Source organism: Chelonia mydas, chromosome 23 (genome assembly GCF_015237465.2).
Source record: "Chelonia mydas isolate rCheMyd1 chromosome 23, rCheMyd1.pri.v2, whole genome shotgun sequence".
In the NCBI taxonomy this organism is placed as follows: Eukaryota; Metazoa; Chordata; order Testudines; family Cheloniidae; genus Chelonia; species Chelonia mydas.
This window is the reverse complement of record NC_051263.2, coordinates 1,401,845-1,429,033: the sequence shown is the minus strand read 5'-3', so window position 1 is coordinate 1,429,033 and position 27,189 is coordinate 1,401,845. Positions and strand designations below refer to the sequence as shown.

Below are 27,189 nucleotides of genomic sequence, written 5' to 3'. Positions count from 1 at the left end.
GGACCCAGGCGACAGGGCCCTGATCTGGGGCGGGGACCTGGGTCTGTGCTTTGGGCTGGAGCCTCAGTCTAGATGCTGCCATGACTGCGGGGGGGATCCTCCCCCTCAGGCTGCTGCCCGTCTGGCATTTGCTCAGGCCCCCCCCGAGCTCACAGCCCCCCCCATCTCTAGACAGAACCGACGGAGGGGAGGGGGGTCAGATAAGCGGAGCTGAAGGTTTTCACACACAGACCCTCCCCATCTGCCATGACCCCCCCCCACACACCTGTGCCCTCTGCCCTGTCACATGAGCCACCCCCAGCCGGTGCTCTGGGGACCCCCCCCGCAGTGAAGCCCCCGGCCATTGGGAACCAGAGGAAGGTGGAATTGCCCCTCCCTGCGGGCGGGGGGGGGGGGCACCTCCCCCTGCGTGCACGGCCCCGGCCTGCCTTACCGGGGGGGGGGGGCAGGACTACGTTTCCCAGGATGCAGCTGGAGTTTTGGGAGGCCCCCGATTGGCTGCCCCTGCCCCACGGCAGCCCCGGGGAATGAATGAAGCTGCAGCGGGCTGCGGCGAGCCGGGCGCGGAGCCGGGCTGCGGGGATGGCCGCGGCGGTGCACAACCCGCTCAAGTCGTGAGTACCGGGCCGGGGGCGCCGAGCGGGGGGCGCCTCCATTGTGCAGCTGATGCCCCCCCCAAGCCCCGCCCCCCCCCCGCACCGCTTGAATCCCCTCCCGGGGGGCTCGCGCTGTGCCGGCGCCGGCTCCCCCGGGGGGGGGGCGCACGGGGGGGCGGCAGATTCCATTGTGCGGCGGGCCGGGGGGTCCGGATTCAGGCCGGTCGGCGGGGGGCGGGGCCGAGCCCCCCGGCCCAGTTACCGCGGGCAGGGGGGCGGCTGTCGCGGTGCCAGGGGGACAAAGTTCCTTGGGGGGGTCAGGGGCCTGGGCCAGAGCCAGCCCCACCTTCCCCCCCGGCCACCCCACCCCCCGACCAGCCCCACACATCCTTCTGAGCCAGCCAGCCCCTGACCCAGCCCCATCTGTCCCTCCAGCCCCACGCGCCCACACAGGTCCAGCCCCATCCCCACCCAGATCCCTGGGTCCATCGCCAGCCCCACCCCCCTCGATCTGTCCCCGTCCAGAGCCATCCCCCCCCCCCCCCCCCCCGTACAGCCCCTTCTGTCTGTCCATCCCCAGAAACGCCCATCACCTCTGGCCCCACACCTCCGCCCGCTCTGGACAGGGGCCGTGGGTCTAGGCAGGTGTCTTCCACCCAGCGGGGGGGTCGCTGCTGCTGCTGCCGCATGTGGGGGGCTGAGGGGTGCAGCCGCAGCCCCTCCCCGCCTGGCCTGAGATGGTTCTGTCCTAAGCACCCCCGTGACGTGTTTAATGACACTCGGCTCCTGGGTCGGGGGAAACTGAGGCATGGAGTGGGGAAGGGATTCGCTAAAGGTCTGTAGCAGAGCTGGGACTAGTCCCGACTGCCAGTCCCCCCTGCGCTACCATTAGACCCCCTCCCAGTGCCAGGGCTAAAACTGGTTAGCCAGGACTCCTGGGTTCTCTCCCCAGCTGGGGGGGTGGTCTAGTGGTTAGAGCAGGGGGCTGGGAGCCAGGACTCCTGGGTTCTCTCCCCAGCTGGGGGGGGGTGGTCTAGTGGTTACAGCAGGGGGCTGGGGGCCAGGACTCCTGGGTTCTCCCCCCAGCTGGGGGGGGGTGGTCTAGTGGTTAGAGCAGGGGGTTGGGGGCCAGGACTCCTGGGTTCTCTCCCCAGCTTGGGGGTGTGTGTGGTCTAGTGGTTAGAGCAGGGGGCTGGGGGCCAGGACTCCTGGGTTCTCTCCCCAGCTGGGGGGGTGGTCTAGTGGTTAGAGCAGGGGGTTGGGGGCCAGGACTCCTGGGTTCTCTCCCCAGCTGGGGGGGTGGTCTAGTGGTTAGAGCAGGGGGCTGGGGGCCAGGATTCCTGGGTTCTCTCCCCAGGTTGGGGGTGTGTGTGGTCTAGTGGTTAGAGCAGGGGGCTGGGGGCCAGGACTCCTGGGTTCTCTCCCCAGCTGGGGGTGGTGGTCTAGTGGTTAGAGCAGGGGGCTGGGGGCCAGGACTCCTGGGTTCTCTCCCCAGCTGGGGGGGGTGGTCTAGTGGTTACAGCAGGGGGGCTGGGGGCCCCAGGACTCCTGGGTTCTCCCCCCAGCTGGGGGGTGGTGGTCTAGGGTTAGAGCAGGGGCTGGGGGCCAGGCTATCCTGGGTTCTCTCCCCCAGCTGGGGGGGTGGTCTAGTGGTTTAGAGCCAGGGGGCTGGGGGCCAGGGACTCCTGGGGTTCTTCCCCCCAGCTGGGGGGGGTGGTCTAGTGGTCAAGAGCAGGGGGGGCCCCTGGGGGCCAGGACTCCTGGGTTCTTGCCCCCAGCCTGGGGGGGGTGGTCTAGTGGTTAGCAGCAGGGGGCCTGGGGGCCAGGACTCCTGGGTTCCTCTCCCCAGGCTTGGGGGGTGGTGTGTCTAGTGGTCATGAGAGCAGGGGGCTGGGGGCCAGGACTCCTGGGTTCTCCCCCCAGATCTGGGGGCTGGGGGGGTGGTCTAGTGGTCAGAGCAGGGGGCTGGGGGCCAGGACTCCTGGGTTCTCTCCCCAGCTGGGGGGGGGTCTAGTGGTTAGAGCTCCCCGCCGGAGGCCGAAGGGTTAACCCCTCGCGAGGGAGCGAATGGTGCCTCATCACGCAGGCAGCAGGGCCCTCATTAGCATCTCATTATCCCCGCCCCGCCCTCCCCGGGCCCCTGGCTGCGGGGGGTCCCCGGGCCACGGGAGGTGCCTGCCCGGAGCCCGGCCGGGCGCTGCCCCAGCCGCGAGAGACGGTCCCGAGCTCGCAGCTTGAAGAGACAAGGGCAGGGCCATTAGCCCCATGTCACAGGTGGAAAACCGAGGCCCAAGGTCACCCGGGGGGCAGGACGCCTGGGTTCTCTCCCAGCTCTGGGAGGGGAGTGGGGGGTCTAGTGGTCAGAGCAGGGGGCTGGGAGCCAGGACGGATGGGAGCCGGGACGCCTGGGTTCTCCCCCCCGCTCTGGGAGAGGGGTGGGGGGTCTAGTGGTCAGAGCAGGGGTCTGGGGGCCAGGACGCCTGGGTTCTCTCCCCAGCTCTGGGAGAGGGGTGGGGGGTCTAGTGGTCAGAGCAGGGGGGCTGGGGGCCAGGACTCCTGGGTTCTCTCCCCAGCTGGGGGGGGGGGTCTAGTGGTCAGAGCAGGGGGGCTGGGAGCCAGGACTCCTGGGTTCTCTCCCCAGCTGGGGGGCGGGGTCTAGTGGTCAGAGCAGGGGGGCTGGGAGCCAGGACTCCTGGGTTCCGTTCCCAGGAGCGACTGGCCAATGAGTTAGGTCAGGGCCTGCTGTCCCCCCCGACCCCCTGCAGTCCAGTAAAGGAGCCCCCGCACCGGAGACTCCAGATGCTACAAGGGGGTGGGAGGTCAGAGGTGGGGTCTGTCCTGGACCTTGGGGACCCCGCCCCCTACTCCGAGTGGGGGGGTGGTCAGATCAGATTCATTTTAACTTCCTGGGGAAAGGGTCGTGCTTGGATCAGCTGAGCCCCCCCACTGTAAGCTGGGCCCCCCACCCCTCTGGCCCCATCCCCACGGCAGGGCCCCGCCCTGATCCCAGTTGCAAGGGGGTGATGGTGCAGGGAGGGGGCTCCACTCACAACCCCCACCCCCATCTCCCCTGACACTGAGGGGGGCCGGGGCGGGATACAAAGGGGGGGGGTAAAGGGGGGCGGGGCTGGGATGCAAGGGGAGCAGAGGGGGGCTGTGACTCCGGTCCGCCCCCCCTTCCGTTTGCACCTTCCCTGAGCCCCCCAGGTCCCTCCCTCGCTGAGTGACCCCCCCCAGGCCCAGCCAATCCGCCCCCTCGGGAGGCGGGCCTGCCAGCTGTCAAGCGCGGGGCATGCTGGGAGCTGTAGTCCCTGCCCGCTTCCAGCTGTGACCCCCCCGTGCCCCCCCCGCCATTGCACCCAGCGCCTCCTCGCGCAGCCCGGGACGGGCCCGGGGCAGGACCGCAGCCAAGGGGGGGTGCGGGGGGGGGCAGCATCTCCCGGCGTGCACCGGGGCGCGGCGGGGGGGCGATGGGCTCCCCCCGGCTGGGGAATGAATGAAACCGGGCCGGAGCCCGGGGCGGGCGCGGGATGGGCTCAGCCGGGCAGGAGCCGCTCCAGGGGTGAGTGAGAGCCGGGCCCCCCCGGGCCCCCCAACCTCCCTCCCCGACCTCCCCTGGACCCCCCAACCTCCCCCCCCTCCCTCCCCCGGACCCCCCAACCTCCCTCCCCCCCCAGGCCTCCCCTGGACCCCCCAACTTCCCCCCCAGCCTCCCCCCAGCCCTCCCCCGGACCCCTCAACCTCCCCCCCCGACCTCCCTGTACCCCCCAACTCCCCCCCCAGCCCTCCCCCGGACCCCTCAACCTCCCCCCCCGACCTCCCCTGGACCCCCCAACTTCCCCCCCCAGCCCTCCCCCGGACCCCTCAACCTCCCCCCCACCTCCCCCCCCAGACCTCCCCCGGACCCCCCCAACCTCCCCCCCCCAGCCTCCCCCCCAGACCTCCCCCGGACCCCCCAACCTCCCCCCCCAGCCTGCCCCCCAGACCTCCCCCAGACCCCTCAACCCCCCCAGCCTCCCCCCCAGACCTCCCCCGGACCCCTCAACCCCCCCCCCCAGCCTTCCCCCCAGACCTCCCCCGGACCCCTCAACCCCCCCCCCCAGCCTGCCCCCCAGACCTGCCCCGGACCCCCCAACCTCCCCCCCCAGCCTGCCCCCCAGACCTGCCCCGGACCCCCCAACCTCCCCCCCAGCCTTCCCCCCAGACCTCCCCCGGACCCCCCAACCTCCCCCCCCAGCCTGCCCCCCAGACCTGCCCCGGACCCCTCAACCTCCCCCCCCAGCCTGGCCCCCAGCCCTCCCCCGGACCCCCCAACCTCCCCCCCAGCCCTCCCCTGGACCCCCCAACCTCCCCCCCCAGCCTCCCCCGACCCCCTCAGCCTGCCCCCAGACCTCCCCTGGACCCCCCAACCTCCCCCCCCAGACCTCCCCCGGACCCCCCAACCTCCACCCCCAACCCCCCCACATCCCCCAGCCTGACCCCGTACCCTCCCAACCTTCACCCCCAGCTTGTCCCATAGGACCCCCCCCCCGTGTCTTCCCCCAACCTGCCCCCTCTGGCTGCCCCAGACACCCCAGCCGGGCTCTCCCAGACCTTCCCGCCTGCCCACCAGACTCCCTGGCTGGGGGGCGTGGGGCCGGGCAGCCCCCGGGTGTGGCTGGGGGGCCGCGTGGCGGGTGCGGGCCGTGGGGCTGGGGGTGATGCCGGGACGTGGGGGGTGGGGGGAGAGCTCAGAGGCTCTGGGGGGTCGGGGGGCCGGGCCGGGCCAGCCCCCCTGACCCCCCGTCTCGCCAGCCTGGGGGAGGAGTTCTACCGCGAGGCCATCGAGCACTGTCGCAGCTACAATGCCCGGCTCTGCGCCGAGCGCAGCCTGCGCCTGCCCTTCCTCGACTCGCAGACCGGCGTGGCCCAGAACAACTGCTACATCTGGATGGAGAAGACCCACCGGGGGCCAGGTGAGCCCCCCAGGCCTGCCGGTGCCCCCCACTCCCGACCCGCAGCCCCCCAGCCCAGCCCAGCCCTGCCGGTGCCCCTCACTCCCGACCCGCAGCCCCCCAGCCCAGCCCAGCCCTGCCGGTGCCCCTCACTCCCGACCCGCAGCCCTGCCGGTGCCCCTCACTCCCGACCCGCAGCCCCCGCCCAGCCCAGCCCTGCCAGTGCCCCTCACTCCCGACCCGCAGCCCCCGACCCGCAGCCCTGCCGGTGCCCCTCACTCCCGACCTGCAGCCCCCCAGCCCAGCCCAGCCCTGCCGGTGCCCCTCACTCCCGACCCGCAGCCTCCCAGCCCAGCCCAGCCCAGCCCTGCCGGTGCCCCCCACTCCCGACCCGCAGCCCCCGACCCGCAGCCCTGCCGGTGCCCCCCACTCCCGACCCGCAGCCCCCCAACCCAGCCCAGCCCTGCCGGTGCCCCTCACCCCCGACCCGCAGCCCTGCCGGTGCCCCCCACTCCCGACCCGCAGCCCCCCAGCCCAGCCCAGCCCTGCCGGTGCCCCTCACTCCCGACCCGCAGCCCTGCCGGTGCCCCCCACTCCCGACCCGCAGCCTCCCAGCCCAGCCCAGCCCTGCCGGTGCCCCTCACTCCCGACCCGCAGCCCCCCAGCCCAGCCCAGCCCTGCCGGTGCCCCTCACCCCCGACCCGCAGCCCCCCAACCCAGCCCAGCCCTGCCGGTGCCCCTCACCCCCGACCCGCAGCCCTGCCGGTGCCCCCCACTCCCGACCCGCAGCCCCCGACCCGCAGCCCTGCCCGTGCCCCTCACTCCCGACCTGCAGCCCCCCAGCCCAGCCCAGCCCTGCCGGTGACCCTCACTCCCGACCTGCAGCCCCCCAACCCAGCCCAGCCCTGCCGGTGCCCCTCACCCCCGACCCGCAGCCCTGCCGGTGCCCCCCACTCCCGACCCGCAGCCCCCGACCCGCAGCCGTGCCGGTGCCCCTCACTCCCGACCTGCAGCCCCCCAGCCCAGCCCAGCCCTGCCGGTGACCCTCACTCCCGACCTGCAGCCCCCCAACCCAGCCCAGCCCTGCCGGTGCCCCCCACCCCCGACCCGCAGCCCTGCCGGTGCCCCCCACTCCCGACCCGCAGCCTCCCAGCCCAGCCCAGCCCTGCCGGTGCCCCTCACTCCCGACCCGCAGCCCCCCAGCCCAGCCCAGCCCTGCCGGTGCCCCTCACTCCCGACCCGCAGCCCCCCAGCCCAGCCCAGCCCTGCCGGTGCCCCTCACCCCAGACCCGCAGCCCCCGACCCCCAGCCCTGCCGGTGCCCCCCACTCCCGACCCGCAGCCCCCGACCCGCAGCCCTGCCGGTGCCCCTCACTCCCGACCCGCAGCCCCCCAGCCCAGCCCAGCCCTGCCGGTGCCCCTCACTCCCGACCCGCAGCCCCCCAGCCCAGCCCAGCCCTGCCGGTGCCCCTCACTCCCGACCCGCAGCCCCCGCCCAGCCCAGCCCTGCCAGTGCCCCCCTCTCCCGACCCGCAGCCCCCCCAGCCTAGCCAGTGCCCCCCCCCCGACCTGCAGCCCCCCCTGACCTGCCGGCACCGCCCTGACCCACAGCCTTGCCGGTGCCCCCCACTCCCGACCCTCAGTCTCGCCCTGGGCCCCCCCAGCCCGGCCGATGCCCCCCCCGTCGCCACCCGCAGCCCCTGCAGCCGAGCTGTGGGGCTATGAAGACTGGGGATGGGGGGGGGACTCTAGGGGCTCATTTCATGTGCCCCCCCCAGGCCTGGCCCCGGGGCAGATCTACACGTACCCGGCCCGCTGCTGGCGCAAGAAACGGCGGCTGAACATCCTGGAGGACCCGCGGCTGAGGCCTTGTGAGTTCAAGATCGGTAAGGAACCGGGGGGGCGGGGATGGGGGGGCGATCGGGGGGGGGCATGAGGGAAGGGGGGAGATTCTGATCCTGGTGCTCTCAGCCCCCCGCACCAGGGGCTTTGGGGGGGGCAGGCGAGGCTGCGGTTGGGAGGAGGGGGGCCGTTGGGGGGCTCAGTTGGTTTCCATGGTAACGCTGAGGGAGATCAGAGCCTAGGGGTGGGGGGCACCCCCTAATTACAGCCCCACGTGACCGCGGTGCGTGGCGGGAGGTCGTCTGGCCGGCATTTAGGTGAATTGCAGCCGTGGGGCGTTACCGGGGGGTCTCTCCGAAGGTGTCGGAGCACCTGGGGGGGGGTCTGTATTTGGGGGCCCTGCCCAGCCGCTCTGACGTGATGCCCCCCCAGACTGCGAGGCCCCCCTGAAGAAGGAGGGGGGGCTCCCGGAGGGGCCGGTGCTGGAGGCCCTGCTCTGCGCCGAGACTGGGGACAAGAAAACGGAGCTGAAGGAGGAGGAGCTGGTGCTGGACTGTCAGGTGAGGACCCCCCCCCGCGACCCCCCCTTGGGGCACCAATCTCCCCCCAAGGGCCCCCCGATCCCTCCCAGGGGTGAGCCCCCCTTGCGTTCGGTCCCTGCCCCCAGCCCATCCCTGGGGGGCTCCCTGGCGTGGCGGTGCTGTGGGGGGGCAGGGCTCTGACCCCCCCCCCGGCTCTGACCCCCCCCCCCATCTGTGGCAGAAGCAGCAGGCAGGCGAGTTCCCCCACGACCTGGAGGGCGACGACCTGGAGGACGACATCCCCCGGCGCAAGAACAAGGCCAAGGGCAAGGTGGAGCGGGGGGGTCTGTGGGGGAGGGGGAGCTGGGATGATGGGGGAAGGGGGGGTGTATGGGGGTGGGGAGCTGGGGTGAAGGGGGCGGGGGGGGTCTGTGGGGGCGGGGAGCTGGGGAGAAGGGGATGGGGAGGTGTATGGGGGAGGGGGAGCTGGTGGGAGCCCAGCCCCCCGGGGCATCCCCACCCTTGTTGGCTCTGTGCTGGCCCTGGGGTGGGAGCCGGGGGGGTGCTGTCCAGCTGCATCTCACCCCATTCCCGGCCCCCCAGGCCTACGGGATCGGGGGCATGCGGAAGAGGCAGGACGCCCCCTCACTGGAGGACCGTGACAAGCCTTACGTCTGCGACAGTGAGTGTGTGGCAATGGGACCCAGGCGTCCGGGACGGCAAGGCAGGACACTCGCCACTAGGGAGTCCTACAACCCCCGGCTCTGGGATGTGGATGGGACCCAGGCGTCCGGGGCGGCAATGTAGTGCACTCGCCACTAGGGGGCCCTACAACCCCCGGCTCTGGGGTGTGGATGGGACCCAGGCGTCCGGGGCGGCAATGTAGGGCACTAGGGGGCCCTACAACCCCCAGCTCTGGGGTGTGGATGGGACCCAGGCGTCCGGGACGGCAACGCAGGGCACTCGCCACTAGGGGGCCCTACAGCCCCCGGCTCTGGGGTGTGGATGGGACCCAGGCGTCCGGGGCGGCAAGGCAGGGCGCACCCCCTCAGCTCCCAGCCTGCGGGATTCCCAGTGGGGGGCTGGAGAGGAGGGGGGCTGGCGAGGCGGGGGGCTGGTTTGGGGGTCTGACCCTGCCCTCCCTCCAGCCCGCGGGATTCCCAGCGGGGGGCTGGAGAGGAGGGGGGCTGGCGAGGAGGGGGCTGGTTTGGGGGTCTGACCCTGCCCTCCCTCCAGCCTGCGGGAAGCGCTACAAGAACCGGCCGGGGCTGAGTTATCACTACACCCACACCCACCTGGCGGAGGAGGAGGGCGAGGAGAACGCGGAGCGACACCCCCTGCCCCCGCCCCGCAAGAACAACCACAAGCGTGAGCCCCGGGGACCCCGCGGGGCCCTGCAGCGCCCCACAGCCGGGTGACTGCTGGGGGGGGGGCCCTGCAGCGCCCCACAGCCGGGTGACTGTTGGGGGGGGGGGCCCTGCAGCGCCCCACAGCCGGGTGACTGTTGGCGGGGGGGGGGGGGAAGGGCCCTGCAGCGCCCCACAGCCGGGTGACTGTTGGTGGGCGGGGGGGGCAAGGGCCCTGCAGCGCCCCACAGCCGGGTGACTGTTGGTGGGCAGGGGGGGCAAGGGCCCTGCAGCGCCCCACAGCCGGGTGACTGCTGGGGGGGGGGGCAAGGGCCCTGCAGCGCCCCACAGCCGGGTGACTGTTGGTGGGCGGGGGGGGGCCCTGCAGCGCCCCACAGCCGGGTGACTGTTGGGGGGGGGGAGGGGCCCTGCAGCGCCCCACAGCCGGGTGACTGTTGGCGGGGGGGGGGGGAAGGGCCCTGCAGCGCCCCACAGCCGGGTGACTGTTGGTGGGCGGGGGGGGCAAGGGCCCTGCAGCGCCCCACAGCCGGGTGACTGCTGGGGGGGGGGCAAGGGCCCTGCAGCGCCCCACAGCCGGGTGACTGTTGGTGGGCGGGGGGGGGCCCTGCAGCGCCCCACAGCCGGGTGACTGTTGGGGGGGGGAGGGGCCCTGCAGCGCCCCACAGCCGGGTGACTGTTGGCGGGGGGGGGAGGGGCCCTGCAGCACCCCACTGCTGGGGTCACTCTTGGGGTCACTGTTGGGGGGGGGTGCTGCCTGGTTTCTAATTGTTCAGTGGGGGGGTAGTTTTGGGGGGAACCAGCCTGGCCCCATTCTACCTCCTGCTCCATGTCCAGCCCCCCACCGGAGGTCCCTTTGCTCTGGGGGGTGCCAGGGAGCCCTGGGGGCTCACAGGACTGGGCTCCTCCCCCCAGGGCCCACGCTCTAGTCAGGGGTGTCTGGGTGGGTGACTCCCCCCAATCTCCGTCTGTTGGGGAGCTGGACTTGGGGGGGGCAGCTGGCTTTAACCTCATTCTGTCTGGTTTTTGCTGTTCCCATCAGAGTTTTACAAAGAATTGAATTGGGTCCCCGAGAACCAGCGCAGACACACAGGTAACCCCCCCACACCCCGGGGGGGCAGGGCCCCCAACCCGGCTCTCAGGCCCGACACGTGGCCCAGTGCCCCGGCCCCAGTTTGAGGCCTTGAAGGGGACCTGGAAAGGAGGAAAGTGACTGACTGGGGCAGCAGGGCCAGCCCTGCCTGCCAGGGGAGAGGCCCCCCGCCGAGCCCCCCGTCCTGCAGCCCAGTGCCCCCTAGTGCCACCCAGCGCCCCCTAGTGCCCCATGGGGCTGTGATCTCAGACAGGAGGGAGCCAAAGCCCGTTTGCTGGGAGAGGTTCGGAGGACTCAGATTGGTGCAGTTTCAGGCCCGGGGACCATCCGGCCCGAGAGCTCGGCGTGTGTCCGTGCCCGGCGCCGGGGGCTGGGCCGGAGCAGCTCTCCCGGATCTCACCCCGACTGCGCCCGGCCCCTGGGAGGAAAACGCTCTGAGTGAGATTCCTCCCTGGGAGCTGCCCAGGTGGCCCCGGGGCCAAGGCTGGGCTGACTCTTCCCAGCCAGAAAAGGGAGAAAAACACAAAAACCCGCTGGCTCCTGGCTCCCCCCCGGAGCGGGGTCTGCAGGGCCCTGGAAGACCGCGGGTGGGCAGCTGGGGGCAGCGTCAGTCTGCCAGGGCACTGTGCGGAGGAAGCTCGCAGCAGGGGGAGGTTGCAGGGGGGGGAGGGTTGGCTTGTTGCGTCACCCAGGGATTCCACATTGGTACCGGGCTGTGTCGGGTGCCCCAGGGCCAGGGGTGGAGGTGGGGGCAGTGTTAGTGGGGGGGCTGCATGGGGCCGAGCCTGTTGCACCCCCTTCATCTCCGCCCCTGCTCGCTGTTTTCCAGCTAAGAAAGCTCCGGACGGCTCGGTCATTCCCAACGGGTACTGTGATTTCTGTCTCGGCGGCGCCAAGAAAACCGGCTGCCCCGAGGATCTCATCTCCTGCGCGGACTGCGGGCGCTCCGGTAACGACCCCCGGCCAGGCCGGGGCAGCCGGGGGCGCGGGTGTGACGGGGGGAGCTGGCAGGGGACAGAGCCGGGCGCGGCTGGTCGCGCTGCCCCTGCTGGAGGGGGTGAGCCCTGCTCTGGGCGTGTGCGGAGGACGAGGTGTCGTCCCCCCCTCCGTTCCCCCCCCCCAGCCCGGGGGCAAATGAGGCCGGGCTGAGCTGTTCTGCATTTCGCTCCCCTGCTGGGGGGGGCGGGAGCAGGCCTGGGACGCCCCCGGCTGGGGGGCTCGTTGCGGCTGCGGCTGGTGTCCTGAATGTGCTGGGTCTCAGCCTGGCCTCACCCTGCCCTGGCGGGGGCAGATTCCCAGGCTTGGCAGGTGGTAGCGGGGAAGCAGTGGGGGGAGTCGCTTGCTCTGGGCCACCCCCGACTCTCCCCGCTCTGTGCCCCCGCAGGTCACCCCTCGTGCCTGCAGTTCACCGTGAACATGACGGCGGCCGTGCGCACCTATCGCTGGCAGTGCATCGAGTGCAAATCCTGCAGCCTCTGCGGCACCTCGGAGAACGACGTGAGCCGCCCCCGCCCCCGCGGCCCCCCACTCCCAGCACCCTGCAGCCCCCCGTTCCCTGCACGCGCCAGCCCCTCCCCCCCCGAACCTGCCAGGCCCTGACCGCCCACTCCCTGCACCCCTCCCCCTGCCCCTCCTGGGAGTGGGTCCCGGCGCCCCGCAGGGGAGGGCTGGTGTCACTGCCCCCCCACTGACCTGCCTTTCCCCCCCCTGCCCGGCAGGACCAGCTGCTGTTCTGTGACGACTGCGACCGCGGCTACCACATGTACTGCTTGAGCCCCCCCATGGCAGAGCCCCCCGAAGGTGAGCCCCCTGCTCCCCCAATCCCTCGCGGCTGGCTGGGGGGACCGATGGGCCGGGGCCTCCCCTGCAGGGAGGGGCTGCGGGTTCGGCTGGGGGCCGGCGGGGGGCCAGGCTGACGCTCTCCCCCCGCCCACAGGGAGCTGGAGCTGTGACCTGTGCCTGCGGCTGCTGAAGGACAAGGCCTCGGCTTACATCACACTCACCTAGAGCCGCTGCCCCCCCGAGAGGGCTCCCTGGGGGGGCACCGCGACCAGAGTGAGTGGGAGGACCCCCCCGGCCATGCGCCCCCAGACTCCAGCACCCTCAAACCCTGCACCCAGGGGGGCTCCTATGCCCCCCCCAGCCAAAATCCTCCTCAAAGCCATAACTCCAGGTGGGGGGGCGGGGCGTGCTGGGCCTGGGTGCTCCGGGGGGGGCTGCTCCCCAGAGACCCCCCCCCGACTGGCTGGGGGGATGCAAGGAAGGGGCTTTTGCATGATGTGGAAATAGAATTGTTTGTTTTCCTTTTCCCAGGGCTGGGTGGGGACCATCAGTGCGGGGGGGGGGGGGGAGCACTGCCCCCCCCAGCTGTTCCAGGCCCTTAGTGCTGGGGTGGGGGGATTCATGCATTCACTGCTGCTCCCCCATTCCCTGGCACAGGCCCCGGTGCTGCATCTCATGGGGCCCCCCCCAGCCAGCGGGGGCATATTTATTTTAGTGCAAGAGGAACCGCGGGGGGGGGCAGTGCCCCTCACTAAAGCTGTTTGATGTGGGTGTTTATTTTCTGTTGTTCCTGGTTCAAAAAAAAGGGGGGGGGGTGTAAAAAAGGGGGCGGCGGGGGCATGAGCAGTGGCCAGCCCGGGGGCAATTCCCGCCACCAGCCCGGCCCCCCCCGCCCCGGTTCATGGTGTCGTGCTGGTGCTGCTGTCTGCAATGTGCTTGGATTGTCTGTGCATTAAACCATGGTCCATGGCCCGGCCTTGGCGTCTTTTCTCCCCGGAGCTGGCGAGAGAACCCAGGAGTCCGGGCTCCCAGCCCCCCCTTCTTTAACCTCTAGACCCACCCCCGCCCCCAGAGCTGGCGAGAGAACCCAGGAGTCCGGGCTCCCAGCCCCCCCTTCTTTAACCTCTAGACCCACCCCCGCCCCCAGAGCTGGCGAGAGAACCCAGGAGTCCAGGCTCCCACCGCCCCCGCTCTAACCCCAAGACCCCACTCCCCTCCCCGAGCTGGCGAGAGAACCCAGGAGTCTGGGCTCCCAGCCCCCCCCACCCCCAGAGATGGGGTGCACACAGGGAGTTTGGCCAGCACCCCCTGGCCCTGGGCATCACAGCAACCGGCGTACCCAGCCCCCCGTGTGGTATGTGTGGGGGCTGCTAGGTGCAGCCTTCAGGTGTGACCTACTTTCTACCCGGATTATACCCCAAGCTGCCGGGTTAATCTTTGCACTCCGGGGGGGCTGCTCCCAGAGGGGGGAGTGATGTTCTGGTAGGAGGCCCCTGCTGGGGTCACGGTGCTCAGGATAAAGGGGATTTTCACCCCTCCCCTCAGGCTGAATTCATGGCTGAGCAGATGGCAGCCCGCGGCGGGGGCTCCTGACCTGGGCACGGGGACACGGTGCACTGGCCACACCAGCTGCAGCTGACACGCCGAGACGGGACAGGCAGCAGCCGCGGGCTCGGGCAGTTTCTGCAGCCCAGGGTCTTCCCTGCCCCAGCCCAAGGACAGGTGGGGCGGGGCGCTGCCCCCTCGCCCAGCAGGGTCAAGCTGATTGGAAGCGATGCGCAGCACCGCCGGGGACCTGGCCCGTGCCCGCTGGCTGGGGCACCAGAGGTTTCATGCACCAACATGAAATTAGCACCTTGCTGCCCCGTGACCGCGCGGCCAAAGAAGTAAAGCAGCAACGGGCCGTATCCGGGCGAGCCGCCAGGAAAGCCTCCCCAGGCAGCTGCCCGGAGCCCCGCCGTTAGCGCTGGGCTTGGACTCTGGAGGCAGCTATAAAAGGGAATTGGGGGGGCGCTCTGGGGGGTCACCCCACCGGCCACGCGCTGATCTAGCTGCCCAGGAGCCGCTCTGGGTGACAGACGTCTCTCCCATCGCACGCCCCGCGGAGCTTACGGTTACCCACCAAGCGCAGTAACCGCAGGTTCATTCCCCGGCACACGCTGCTCCTTGCTTTTACCTCGCGGCCGCTGCAAATGCTCCCCGCCGCCTGGCGCCATGTACAGAAATCGCATGGAAAGAGCCTTACAAAGCGTCTCCTTTATACAAATATAGTGTTTTATAAAGAACATTTACATGGCAAGCCGCCTGCAGGGCCTGACCCGCGCTCAGCAGTGCCTTCTCTGGAAAATAACTTAGCGCTGAGGGGTGCTCGCCAGAGGCAGGGGTGATTTTTATATTCTCTCCCAGGTATGGGTCCCGTCCCATTATAATTATTTTACACCCGAAACCCTGCCCCCCCCTCCCAGCGGCCGTGACAGCGACCGACCCCGTCCAGCCCCTTAGTGCTATGTCCGTGGCAGACAGCTGGGGGACCTGGCCAGAAGATGCAGGCTGTGTAACGTAGTGCAGAAGGGCTATTCCAGTGCCCACGGCTGGAATCAAGTCATTTCACAGGGATATTTCCTAGATTAGTAAAGGTTCACGCCCAGGAGATAGTCGCCCTGGACGATGTGTCCCCAAGATCTCCCCTGCCCCCCAACGGGTCAGATCCCCTCCAGGGTGAGGAAGTCGCTGTCCCGGCCCGGTGCTCAGCAGCGCTCTTTGCATGAGGTTTAACGTCTGGCACCGGTGCCCCAAGAACATCCTGGTGGCGTGGCAGAGAACAGACACGGATCCCTGCCTTGACACACAGCACCGGGTGGAGGGAGACGGAGCAGCAAATCCCCGTGTTTAGCCACATATTGCCAGGGGCATGGTGCAGGCGTGGAAGGGCCGGCAATGCTCCTTCCAAGGACAGGCCCCTTCCAGCACATCAGAAGCTTCCCCAGTGCCCTGCGCCTCCCAGGTCACTGTTGCCCCCACCCAGCCGGCAGCCTGGGGGTACAGCGCTGGGTGTGCCTGGCACCCGGCGCCCGAGAGGGGCAGCTCCCAGCTCCTTATCCACGGGGCTGGAGAAGATCTCAGTAGAGCGCTGGGTGTGCCTGGCACCCGGCGCCCGAGAGGGGCAGCTCCCAGCTCCTTATCCACGGGGCTGGAGAAGATCTCAGTAGAGCGCTGGGTGTGCCTGGCACCTGGCGCCCGAGAGGGGCAGCTCCCAGCTCCTTATCCACGGGGCTGGAGAAAATCTCAGTAGAGCGCTGGGTGTGCCTGGCACCCGGCGCCCGAGAGGGGCAGCTCCCAGCTCCTTATCCACAGGGCTGGAGAAGATCTCAGTAGAGCGCTGGGTGTGCCTGGCACCCGGCGCCCGAGAGGGGCAGCTCACAGCTCCTTATCCACGGGGCTGGAGAAGATCTCGGCGAACTTGCGCAGCTGCTCGTTGGCCGTCTGCGATTCCTCCTGCAGCCGCTGGTTGTTCTGACGCAGACTGGCCACCTCTGCCTGCAGCATCACCTTGTCCTGCTTCTCCTGAGGAGAGAGGGGGTGTTTGGAGAGCTCCCAGCTGCAGGCAGCCCCACCCCCAGCCGGGCTACCAGCCTGCTGACGGCTCAGGAGCAAGGAGTGAACCCAGGAGTCCCGACTCCCAGCCCGCCTGCCTCAAACCCGCTAGGCACCCCAGCCCCCGGGCACAGGCACGCCCACCCGAAGGAGCTTTCCGAGAGGCTGCCCAGCGGCAGAGAGAAGGGGGCGCCCTGTGGGGCCGTCAGAAGGGGAGGGGGGCAGCCCTGGTGCGAGCCCCTTACTTTCTGCAGGTCACTGTGTAGCTGCTTCAGCATGGCCTCCAGCTGACACACCTTCCCCGTCAGGTCCAGGGGCAGCTCCTCGCTGGGGAGGGGAAAACATGGGTCAGTGCATCTCGCCACGGCAATGGGGACCCAGCGCAGACAAGAGGAGCTGGCAGGGCTGTGGAGACCTGCTGCAGCCCCTGGGCGTGCCGGGCAGCCTCCTGGCTTAACCCGCTGGCGCAGGGAGCCCCGGGAGCACAGGCCAGGGCAGCCTCGGGGTGGGGGAACAGTCTCCTTGGCCAGGCCGTGGGTGTGAGATGGGGATGGATGAAACGCTAGCACCACCCTACAGACACACACAGAACCAGGGGCGTGAGGACGCAGCCTTGATGGGGGGCTCCCCCCAGGCAGGCCGGCTGAGGCTGCAGTGTCTGCCCCCCGCTCCCCTATAGCTAGTAGACTGCTCCTACGGCGCCCTGCCCCGTGGCGCTCTGGCTGCAGCGCCAGGCGGTGGCTCCATGACACGCCGACCATGTGAGGTCGGCTGGGTTCCTGCGACTGGCTTGCCCTCGCCCACAGCCCAGGCCTGGAGGGCGCTCGCTGCCCCGACTGCTGCTAGACACACCTGTCCCGCCAGCCACCTGCCCAGCCCACCCAGCGGTGTCTGCCCTGTTACAGAGAGGGGCCGGGGCTTACCCGGGCACAGAACCAGGCGCCCCCGCTTACCTCATGGTGGGCGTGGTGCGGGGCGTGGGGCCCGGGCTGTGCGCTGGCGGGGCGGCGGGGCTCAGCACCGAGTCGTTGAGGGAGAAGAGGGAGACGGCTCTCTGCACTGCAAGGCAAAGGAGAGGGTTTGCTTTGCCGCGCCCATGCTGCCTAGGCAGCTCGGCCCTGCCTGGAGGGCACCCGCACTCCCTGGGCCCGAGCGCTGCCCGCGTCAGCCCTCGCCGGAAGCTGTTTGCAGAGCTGTGTGCTGGAGAGGAGCTCCTCCCAGAGCCCAGTTACCAGGCAGCGCCCCCGGCTTGACTCACGCCCGGCCCTCCGTGGGCCTCGGGGCGGGGGAGACCCAGGCTGCAATCGGGGCTTTTCTCAGGCTGAGGGGAGCCCCTGTCCTGCAGCACAGGTGGCCAGAGACCGGGCTAAGGGCTGGCTGGGCTCTCTGCCCCTCCTGGGAACGGCCAGTGTGACTCCTGCACGGCTGGTCCAGGACAGGCTCCCAGGCAGGGCCATGCGTGCCACGGGTGACGTGCCACGGCCAAATGTGAACCACATCAAATGCACCCAGGAGGAAACCCAATGGCACAAGCCCCGGCAACTCTGGCCTACGGGGCGCCAGTCTCCACGGGGTTCCCTTGCAGCACCGGTATGCCGAGCACTCGCAGGACACCCCACCGGGCACAGGCCTAGCCCCTGGACCGGCTGGGATGCCGGGTGAAGTCCCGTCCCCTCCCCTCCCCGCACACCTGCAGCACCTTCCAGGGTTAACCCTCGCTGTGCTGCCCTGCCGCTCACTCTGGCTACACGCCTTTCTCTTCCAAGCAGAAATTCGGGGGTTGAAATTTCCCTTTCACTGGGAACGGACACGGTTAGGAATGGGGGGGCAGTATTTGTGTGGGGCTGAAGCAGCTGCCCACCCCCCCCGATAGGTACATTTCAATGGGGGGATGGGAAGAGACAGGGCGGTGAGAATCTGCGGGGGCTCAGTTCTCCCTGCTAAGGCACGGGCCATGCCTGCGCTCCCAGCGCTGGCCTCCCATGGCACACAGCTCCTCTCCGCCAGGCTAGCAGCCTTGTCCCAACAGGGTCTGTTTATTTTGCCATGTCAGCTAGGAGGCTGGCGAGGCCATGGTTCCCTGGGGTTGCGAGCGGCAGCGGAAGTCACAGGCGCGATGACGTGGAGGACCCAGCTTTCTTTAGAGTCGGCAGCCGGGTACGGAGAAGAGCAGAGGGGCGGCTCACCCCACAACGCAAGGGGACCCAAGGGCAGGGGAGGGACCTAAGCTGCTTTTCAGGCTACTCTGGAGACTGAGCTCTGCACAGCCCGCGAGAACTGGCGCGGGAGCTACAGCAGGGGGATGCACCCCACCAGCAGACCCCACCCCCCACCCCCAAGATGCTGGAAGTAGGGAGAGGCAGCAACGCAGAAGGGCTGCGTGAGCTGATGGGATACAGGGGGCCCTGCTCCCCACCTACGCCGATGGGGTGCAGCCAATGCTCAGCACTAGACCCACCCCCCACTCCTCCTCCCCCAGACCAGGCCCCATTGCACTCCAGAGGACAGAATTTGGGGCTTCCTGGTGCTCAGCTCTGTGCTCTAACCACTAACCGTGCTGGCCAAGTCAGGACCACGGGGTCCCAAACACTCACCGCAGCAGCGGGGCCTTGGTGCTGGCACAGAGCCAGGGAACAGCCTCCTACCTGGGGAGGGGTCTCGGTCACGGGAGGGCGCTGGGAGCGCCCGTATTTCTCCCTGAGCCGCACGACAGGGGCTCCCGTGCGTCTCCCGGCCCTGCCAGAACCCCGGGGTGGGGCTCCCGGCCACGTGAGCATGACGCATGGACAGGAGAGTCGACAGGTCCGGACACTTTTGCTTCCCAGCCTGTGGCTCCAGCGCACTGGGCGTGGCCGGCCGCGTGGGGCTGGCCAGGGAGGGGAGGCATCCACACGAGGGGCTGGGCAGCAGTAAAGACATCACTTGGCAGGGCAGCTCTAGGGGGAGGGAACGAGGGAATCCGAGCAATGAGCGGAGGGACTGTTGTGACCAGCTGCTCCAAGCTCCCGCAGCGCAGGGAACCCACCCAGTGCAGACTGTCTCCTTACGGCGACTCCGAAGAGCTGGGGCCTCCTCGCACGCCCAGCACCACCCTACAGACACCCCGCAGCCGAGAGCCCCTCCCTGCGAAGAGACCCGACCGGGACACTCGCCCCCTGGAATCTGCTCCCGCTCTGGGGGCTTGAGCCAAGCCCCGCAAATCACAGGACGGCTCTGAACCTGGGGGCCCACCCCTCCCTCTGGAGGACACTGACCAAGTGCTGAGCTGGCAGGGGACAGCGTGGAGGGACTCCGCTGGTCCCGCTGGCCTTGGGCTCTCTGGCTCCGAGTCGGAGCTGAGGGAGGCAGAGATGGAGCGGAGGGACAGAGGCTCACAGGGACGGTCCACAGATGACGCACGTTAGCCACTTGCCTTTGAAACCCCCAATTCATACCCACTTCCCGTCACTGTCCCAGCAACCCCCATATCACGTCCCACCCTGCTGCCCCCAGCCCCAGGGTGCTGGAACAAAGCATACAGTGGGGGCTGAGAGCCACTGAACTGAACTGTAAACCCTGGACATGATGGAAACCACTTCAAGCCAGGGGGTGCTGCAGCATGCCCCGTACCCCTAGTTCCAGCACCTTGCCCAGCCCTTCTCCCCACCCTGCTGCCCTCTGCCCGGCTCTGATCTCAGAGCTCTACGGCCAACGATGCCATGGTCAGTATTAATCACCGTCGCCTCCTGCAAAGGGAGGTCGTGCCTCGGTTTCCCTCTCACTGCCATTAACTGGGCAATAATTTCCCGACGCCGCAGCTGTCTGGGCATGGCTTGGCTAACGTGGCTTGGCAGCCAGCAGCACCACCTCCAGTGTGGCAGGGCGCAGCTCCCTGGCCCGGGGGAGCGAGCGTTCTGCAGATGCCAGGGCGCTCCTACCTTCATAGGCCTTCGCAGCATTGACCAGGCTGGACCATTCCAGGCCAGCTGCCGTGTCGGGCAGGGGCATCAGCCCCGGGTCGAGGCGTCTCGTGGGCTTGTCCCGTACGTCGCTCAGTGACAGCTCCGAGGCAGAGATGGTGGCTTTGGGGAGAGCAGAGGGGTCAGAGGATGCTCGGAGTACCGGGAAGCAAGCCCAGCACCCCCCTGGAGCAGCGCTCTGCCCTGCTGCCAGCCCCCCACCCACTGCCCTGTGGTTACGCCGGGGCCAAGTGTAGCCCAGGGATGAGCACCCCCAGCTTGTAGGCCAACGAATCATCCCCGCTAGCACCACGGGGCTGGTCTGCAGAATCCACATGCTCCAGCCCTTGGATCCAGCCCTGCCCCGGCTCCTGGAACGGACACTAGGGCTGTGCTCGGACCAGCCCCGCACACCCCACCCCCGCCCTTCCCCAGGAGCCTGGGGAGACCTGCCGGCGGGGCCTCGCCTCACTGCCACTCACAGGAATGGGCCCAGCACTGGGAGGAGGGACTGAGGTGCAATGACACGTCTGGGCAGAGGCACATGGGAGAGGGAGGGAGGGAAGGGACTGGTCCCGTGACGGTCCAAGGAGACCCGCCTGGTGCTGGGTGGAGACGCCCTGGCTCTTCCCAGAGGGGAGCTGCGCCTGCCCATGGGGAGACCCAGCTCTCGTCTACTACCAAGCACACGTGCAACGCACGGCATCTCTCCGCCAGGCAGGGCGCTGTGTGTGCTCCCTGACGAACCGGGACCACGGCAGCACCCACGTCACACGCCGCCCTGCATCTCTCACATTCGTCACCTAGGGACTCCCAACCACGGGACATCCCCGTCCCCTTTCACGGCAAGGGGAGGTGACGCACAGCAGGCCAGCGGCAGAGCTGGGGAAAGAACCCAAGAGTCCTGGTTCCCGGGCCCCTGCTCTAACCACCAGTCCCCACTCCCCTTCCAGAGCCAGGGACAGAACCCAGGAGTCCTGGCTGCCAGCCCCTGGCTCTAACCCAGACCCGTGCCATACTCACATTTCTTCTCGGGGAGGCCCCCGTTGCCCGGCTGCGGGTGCTGCCGCCGGATGGGCAGCGTGTTGGAGGGATAGGTGCTGGTGAAGAGGACGTCGCTGGCCAGGGACTGTTCGAAGCAGGCGGCGTTGGCGTAGCTGGCGTCTCTCCTCCCGCTGCACAGGCTCTCATCAGATAACGTCCGCTGGAGAGTCTTCTGCGGAGACTGTCGCAGAAACACAGTTACTTTCCGGTAGCACCCAGGGGTTACTACTGGGAGTGTCACAGTAGCACCGAGAAGCCTCATCGGGGATGGGGACTGCACAGAACCAGGGTGAGAGACTGTCCTTGTTCCAAAGACCTCACAGTACAGTGTGGGAGGGGAAACTGAGGCACAGAGCGGGGAAGGGATTCGCCCAAGGTCACACACTAGATAAGTGACAGAGCTGGGGATGGAACCCAGGAGTCCTGGTTCCCCAGCCCCCACTCCCTGCCTAGAAATGGGAACAGAACCGAGGAGTCCTGCCCACTGGAGCACAAACAACACCCCCTTCCAGCGCCTGACTGCCATTAGATGGATGGAGGGGAACAGAGTCCCCCTTGTTTGTGGGGCCCGCCCCGTCAGCCTGCACCCACCATGGCTCTCTCCTGCTCCGGGCCCAAGCCGTCCATAATGATGAGCTTCTTCAGGTCGTCCTCAATGGTGGACTTGTAGTTCTTGCGCGGGGAGCGCAGGTCCCGGAGCGACGCCCGCAGCCTGGGCTGCCCAAAGACGTTCTTGGTGTTCACGTCAATTTGCCTAGAGCAGCGTGGGGGGGAGCTGATTAGAGACTGGCTCCAGGAGCAGCCCCCGTTAGCCAAGAGCATGGCAGGCCCGATGGTCATTGCCCTGCAGGCACGGGGCCACCCGAACCAGGTGCCCTGAGGCAAGAGGAGCATCTGCCTCCCAAGGCTCCTGGGTGTTTACAGCCCTTCTAGCAGTCAGGAGAGCCCCCACCCCCTGCTCATCTGAATCCTGCGGAAAACTCTGTCTCCCCCAGTGCTCAGGGTGGATTTGGGCTTCACTCGTCATCTCTCTGGGCCAGGACTCCATTTGTAAAGCGTCGAGCCCATGCAGGAGCGATGGAAACAATCATTTTCCTCACAAACTTCTGCCTGGTGCAAGTTATTTGTAGGACAGCTGTGCCCCCGACCGAGATGGGGGCCCCGCTGGGTCGTGCCGGGCGCTGCACAGGCCCCGACCGAGATGGGGGCCCCGCTGGGTCGTGCCGGGCGCTGCACAGGCCCCGACGCGCTAGGCGCTGTCCAGGCCCAGTGAGACAGTCCCTGCTCCAAAGAGCACACTGTCTGGACAAACACAGAGACAGGCAGGGAAACTGAGGAACAGAGCAAGTGAGATGTGGGGCTAGAACCCAGGAGTCCTGACCCCCTGCCCAGTTCCCTCCCCACTGGGCATGTCTGATTAGGAGAGATTCATGGGTGGTGTGACTCGACAGCCCGAGCTGGGGCAGGCCCCTCCTGATGCCCAGCAGAGATGGGCAGGAAAAGCTCTGAACTGCCCAGGCAGCGGCTGGCCCAATTCTGGCTTTCCTGGGGTGGTTTTTGTGCCCTGGCCAGCGCAGGAGCAGCAACAGATCCAGTGGGGCCAGGTGACGCCAGCGGCTGCTCCGTTTATTAGCCTTTGTAGGAGGCAGGGGAACCACCTGGACCCCACGAGTGAGAAGAGGAGGCCCTAAACCCCAGGAATGGAGCCACAGCTTCGGTCTCCTTTTCATCCACCAGCCTTGCGAGCTGAAAGGCCAGGAGCCGTGGCTCCCAGCGGCCTCTTGCTGAGCTGGACTGCAGGACTGCGGCAATGACAGGCCCACAGCGCATCTCGCCATGCAGCTAACAAACAGCCGGTGCCCGAGCGGGGCCGACGGGAACGCAAAGGGCTTGGCTCTCGCCAGGCCGGCTTCGGCCCCTCTCTGGCGGGAATGCTACCACTGGCCCCTCTGCTCTTGCTCCTTCGACCCCTGGCAAGACGCTGGCTCCATGAACCAGTCAACGGCCCTGGGTCCAGCTGGGCGTCTCTGTGGCCCCAGTAGCTGGCAGGAGACAATTGGAAGCCAGGGCCAGGAGTACAGAGCGTCCCTGTAGAATTAGCACTGACCTGCCTGGCCCCATGGGGAGCTGGGAGCTCCAGGCGGAGCATCAGGGGCGCAGCCCCCAGGCAGCCGCTCCTGCGGCCACACTGCTCGGGGGCACTGCTGCACACGTCTCCCTGGTGTGCAGGGCCCTGAGAGGGTGTCTGTTTGCTGCAGGAGGGATCCTGGCGCTGGGTGGACAGGGCAGGCAGGTGCCCATCTCTCCGGCTCCAAGCCCCAGCGCCAGGCGTTGGGAAGCAGCTGCTACTCGCACCAGCGCCACAGCCAGGCAAGAGTAGTCTGAGACAGGCACATGGCCGCCATCCTCTCCGACCTTTGGCTTAACCCTGTTGTGCTGGAGAGGGCTGGCACCAGCCAGGTTTGCCATGCATCCTTGTGGGCACAGCTACCCATGCAGAGGTGCCAGAGCCTTTCTCTATGCCCTGAGAGAGTGTGGGGGGGGAGACTCAGACCCCTTGTTCCAGCTCCTCCTACCCTGCACTCAGGCCCATGTGCTAGCCGCAGCTCCAGACCTGCACTGGTGCGCACGGGGGGCCGCCCATGCCCATCTCCTCAGGTGCCAAGCAAGAACTGCCCAGGCTGGGGGCACAGGGTGGAATGAGGTAGTGGGCACTGGCTGGCACAGCCGCAGCATTCGCCTGGGAGTGAGCGCGGCTCCCACATGCAGACGGGCTCGGCTCAGAACTCATGGTGTAGAACTGATCCATGAAATTGTTTTTAATTGTTCACTTTATTAATATAACTTCATAAGTAAAGTTTTATGAATGAAACTACATTCATTCATAAAACCAGGTACCCCAAGAACTGGCTAATTGAGCTTCACTTTCAATCCAATTGCTGCTTAAATCACTGAAACTTGCACGGCCTCAACATGGGAACTTCTGCTCCCTGTTTGCCGTTCCTTACACGTGTCCATGGTGTAACCCAAACTCCATTGTAACTTCTCCCAAACTCCACTGTATAACGCTCACTTCATTTTCGCTAAACCCAGCTGTAATCTGATGAGTGTAGTTTCAATGTGGGAATGAGGGATGGATGGATGATGGACTCAACCTCCAGCCCCAGCCGGTCCTGATAAAATAAAGTGTAAACACCAAGGGCTGAAGATGCAGACAACAGCCCTGACAAAGTAAGAAGAGTCCACCCTCAAAAGAAAAGAACAAAAGTACAACTGAAGAAACATCAAAGCCAGGTCCCAGGCTGAAAGTCACGTCTGCAATTGACGGGTGATCAATCACACCGGACCCAGAGGCAGCCTGACACAGCAAGACCTATAGACTCTGGATTCAAACTAAAGCCTGCAAAAAGGGTGGGTGAGATGGAAGACTTTGGAGGGTAACATTCTGCTGCCAACATGGAAGGGCATCGGTGCACGCCCGACAGAGACCCAGCCCTTCCTTGTGCCCGGCTTTCCTGGCCAGTTCGCCGCCACGAGCCGCGAACTCGAGCTACGTTCAGGACTGGGAACTATCTAGCAGCTGCAGAACATTTGATATGGTGTGTGTGTCTATGTGCGAAGGTATTAGACATTAGTTATTGGTCTTAAATCAAATTGTGTTATTATAATAAACGTGACATCTTGTCTTGTCCCCTGAAACGATCCTGTGCAGTTTTGTCTGTATAACAACAGCAAGCTATTGAAGGCTATCGCTCGAGTACCATTCCCCGGAACGTTCTCCCCATGGCAGAGAGCACACACGCCTGGTGCTCTGCTCAGCCCCATCCCACCAGCCGGCCGCTCAATGAGAAGCACTTACTTCTTTGGGTCTATGAAGGCCACAGGTCTTGTGGGGGTCTCCTCGGCTCTCTTCCACCCCGATGCAGGCTTGCTCCTGCTGGTCTGTTTGGAAAAGAAGGATTTGGGGACAGAGGCAGACAGCTGGAAGGAACTGGACTGGGACATGTGTGGGGGCCTGGGATTCTCAGCCACGGGCGTTTTGTAACCCTGAGACGGACGGCCTTGTCGCAAACTGAAATTACTACAAAGTAAAACAAAAAAAAATGAAAGCAAATCAATTCCAGGTCAGGCGGAAATCCGATTTCACCCCCAGCACCAGTGCCCCCTGGCTGGGAACAAGCCACTCTGGGATGACCCACGGGGAGCCTTTCATCACCCTTTTAAAACAATGCAACCGCTACAAAACCCGGGCGGTTTCTGGGTTGGGATTAAAACTCTGCTGCTCCACGGTAGCGCTGGGTTTGGGCCAGAGACTAGCACGTGGCCCAGTCTCCTGGGCTTTGGCGTGTCTGAGCATTTAAAGCGACACTGGAACTTTACAAACCAGCCCTGTCTGATAACATTTGACCTGCTGGTTTTACAATGGGGCAAGATTTGCAGGTGTGAGCAGGGACTTGGATGCGGGACTTGAGACTCTGTAAAGGGCCGGGATTCGGCTGGGGCGGAAACCCCGACTTGTGACCATGGGGACCCCGGACAGGCACCTCAAGTTGGGAACCCCCAAATCACTTCTCACTGGGGGAATCTTGACCCCCAGAAGTTCGTGTGTAAAGTCTATTTGGCTCAGTTTCCAGTTTGTGATTCTGGGAAGGTAGCGGAGCTTTGAAGAGAATCGCTTTCCCGGCTGCCCCTCTACAGCCCGGTGCCTTGATGGGGAGAGGAAATCAAGCAAACACAGGGGCTGCAAAACCCCAGAACTTGGTGGGGGAGCCAGGGGCTGGGGCAGGAGCTGTAGCTGCTTTTCACTGTTTCAGTGGAACAGATCTGGGGTGCCCTAAACACAGCTGAAACGTGATGGGGGGGAGACGAGCACTAGCTAACAAGCAGGGTGTTTACTGAACAGCCTGGTGTTGCCAACTCATGAGATTTGGGGTGTTTTTCCGTTAGGGCCCAGCTGCTGCAGTCATGTGAGTAGGGGGTTCTGTGCCTCGGTGGTTACAGAGAAAGGCCTGAAAGTGACATCCCAGGAGCTCCCCAACCAGACAGCAAATACCGAGCCCAGCGGCGAGCAGTTTGGAAATCCCATGATTCAGGGGGCTGGGCTCATTAGTTCTGAACCCTTGGGACTGGCAATACAGCAAGAGCAAGAACAGTGTCACCAACCAAACGCACGCCTCCCGGGGCAGTACAGGGCAGGGCTTTTAGCCCGAGCTCCAGAGGGGTGCCAGGAACCTGCTCTCTCTTCGTGGTTCACTGTGACGAAGCCGGACTGTTCTTAATGTTTCCTCTGAATATTGAGGGGGTGCCTCAGTTTCCCCTAGGCAGATCTTAAGTCTCTAGGGGGTGGGGTAAGGGTGTATGATCATTGCAGAGCCCTAGAGGGCAGGTGTGTGCAGGGGTCTGGACACAGAGAATGGCCGACACCCTGTTTCCTGGCAACTGATGGCCTGGGCCCTTCCCCCCTGCAAGGTGAGAGCTAAACGGCTGGAGAACAAAGGAATCCGGTGACCTCCAGGCCCGGGAAAGGGACGAAGCCCAGAGGAGGAGGGGCTGGAGGGAGTTTCAGTTTGGGGCTGGCTGGGACATGGAGTGAAGTGCAGACGTGGTTGTTAAACAATGTTCCTGTCGTCTAATAAACCTTCTGTTTTACTGGCTGGCTGAGAGTCCCATCTGACTGTGGAGTTGGGGGGCAGGACCCTCTGGCTTCCCCAGGACCCCGCCTGGGAAGCGCACGGAGGAGCAGAGGATGCTGAATGCTCCGGGGTCAGACCCAGGAAGGTGGGAGCCAGGTGAGCTGCGTGTCCTGCAGACAGGCTGCTCCCAGAGAGGAGACTCCCCCAGAGTCCTGCCTGGCTTCGTAGGGAGCAGTTCCAGAGCATCGCCTGGGGACTCGGTGACAACTGGTGGCAGTTGTGGGATACATTTGGTTACACTCAGACAACGGCTCAGAGTTATACAACATTCCAACATTGTTATATACCGGACTTTCAAGAGGATACAATTTCTGCTGTTCTTCCATTGCTTTTTTGACTGGAGCTGAAGTCTGTCAGCTTTTTGTTGCATCTGGTGGACACTCTCCTTAGCAGCCAGCCTTTCCTTCCGTCTTTCAGAAGCTTGTTTTTCCAGCTGGGCCAAGGCTTGCTTCTTTCTCATTCGAATTTCTGCCAGTTTTTGTTCATGTTCCACCTGCATTCGAATTTCTGCCAGTTTTTGTTCATGTTCCACCTGCAGGCCGTCGCTCAGGGCTTGCAGTTTCATTGTTTCTGCAGCGTCTGTAGCCTCAGGCAAGGGCTGTGCTCCTGCCTCCTGATCACAGCCCATTAACAGATCTCTCAGTTCTTGATTTGTAGCTTTCTTTCTAAAGCTTATCCCCTTTTCTGAACACAAACCTTCCAGGGCTTTTTTGCCAAGGCCCTCCTATGCTCGTCACTCACCCATTGCAGCTGCTTTTTAACCAACCAAACTCTCGATACCAAAATTCA

At 66.6% G+C, this 27,189-nt stretch overlaps 2 protein-coding genes across 14 annotated transcripts in view; one reads left to right on the top strand and one right to left on the bottom strand.

Moving 5' to 3' along the window:
- The first annotated feature begins 92 nt into the window (after positions 1–92).
- DPF1 (double PHD fingers 1) lies at positions 93–13,104 on the top strand. Of its 4 annotated transcripts, none has more exons than XM_037884674.2 (12): positions 93–614; positions 5,391–5,551; positions 7,308–7,415; positions 7,804–7,931; positions 8,137–8,223; positions 8,496–8,574; positions 9,129–9,260; positions 10,299–10,349; positions 11,179–11,298; positions 11,734–11,846; positions 12,068–12,149; positions 12,286–13,104. In XM_037884674.2, the coding sequence occupies exons 1-12, from the start codon at positions 532–534 to the stop codon at positions 12,354–12,356; spliced, it is 1,215 nt and encodes a 404-aa protein (XP_037740602.1). In that variant the 5' UTR covers positions 93–531; the 3' UTR covers positions 12,357–13,104. The 4 variants fall into 4 exon arrangements, with proteins under 4 accessions (XP_037740602.1, XP_037740604.1, XP_037740601.1 ...); XM_037884676.2 differs by having other exon boundaries at positions 94–614; positions 7,308–7,400; positions 8,134–8,223; XM_037884673.2 differs by having other exon boundaries at positions 266–614; positions 8,134–8,223.
- Positions 13,105–14,368: 1,264 nt separating this feature from the next.
- SIPA1L3 (signal induced proliferation associated 1 like 3) overlaps positions 14,369–27,189 on the bottom strand; it is a 113,335-nt gene continuing 100,514 nt past the window's right edge. For 7 of the 10 annotated variants that reach the window (XM_043534593.1, XM_043534587.1, XM_043534594.1 and 4 more), the window contains 7 exons: positions 24,567–24,788; positions 21,299–21,461; positions 20,687–20,888; positions 19,643–19,786; positions 16,679–16,784; positions 15,971–16,052; positions 14,369–15,695 (listed from right to left, as the gene is read on the bottom strand). In XM_043534593.1, the coding sequence (XP_043390528.1) occupies positions 15,549–15,695; positions 15,971–16,052; positions 16,679–16,784; positions 19,643–19,786; positions 20,687–20,888; positions 21,299–21,461; positions 24,567–24,788 (1,066 nt within the window). In that variant the 3' untranslated portion in view covers positions 14,369–15,548. The remainder of the gene's footprint in view (positions 15,696–15,970; positions 16,053–16,678; positions 16,785–19,642; positions 19,787–20,686; positions 20,889–21,298; positions 21,462–24,566; positions 24,789–27,189) is intronic. The other 3 variants (XM_037884385.2, XM_043534586.1, XM_043534588.1) reach the window with 1 other exon arrangement.

Excerpts from the sequence above, each read along its gene's own strand:
- DPF1 (XM_037884673.2), top strand. The coding sequence starts at position 532 with ATGAAGCTGCAGCGGGCTGCGGCGAGCCGGGCGCGGAGCCGGGCTGCG. Across the intron at positions 615-5,390 it reads GTGCACAACCCGCTCAAGTC|CCTGGGGGAGGAGTTCTACC; the intron begins GTGAGTACCGGG and ends CCGTCTCGCCAG. Across the intron at positions 11,847-12,067 it reads GCGGCACCTCGGAGAACGAC|GACCAGCTGCTGTTCTGTGA; the intron begins GTGAGCCGCCCC and ends CCTGCCCGGCAG.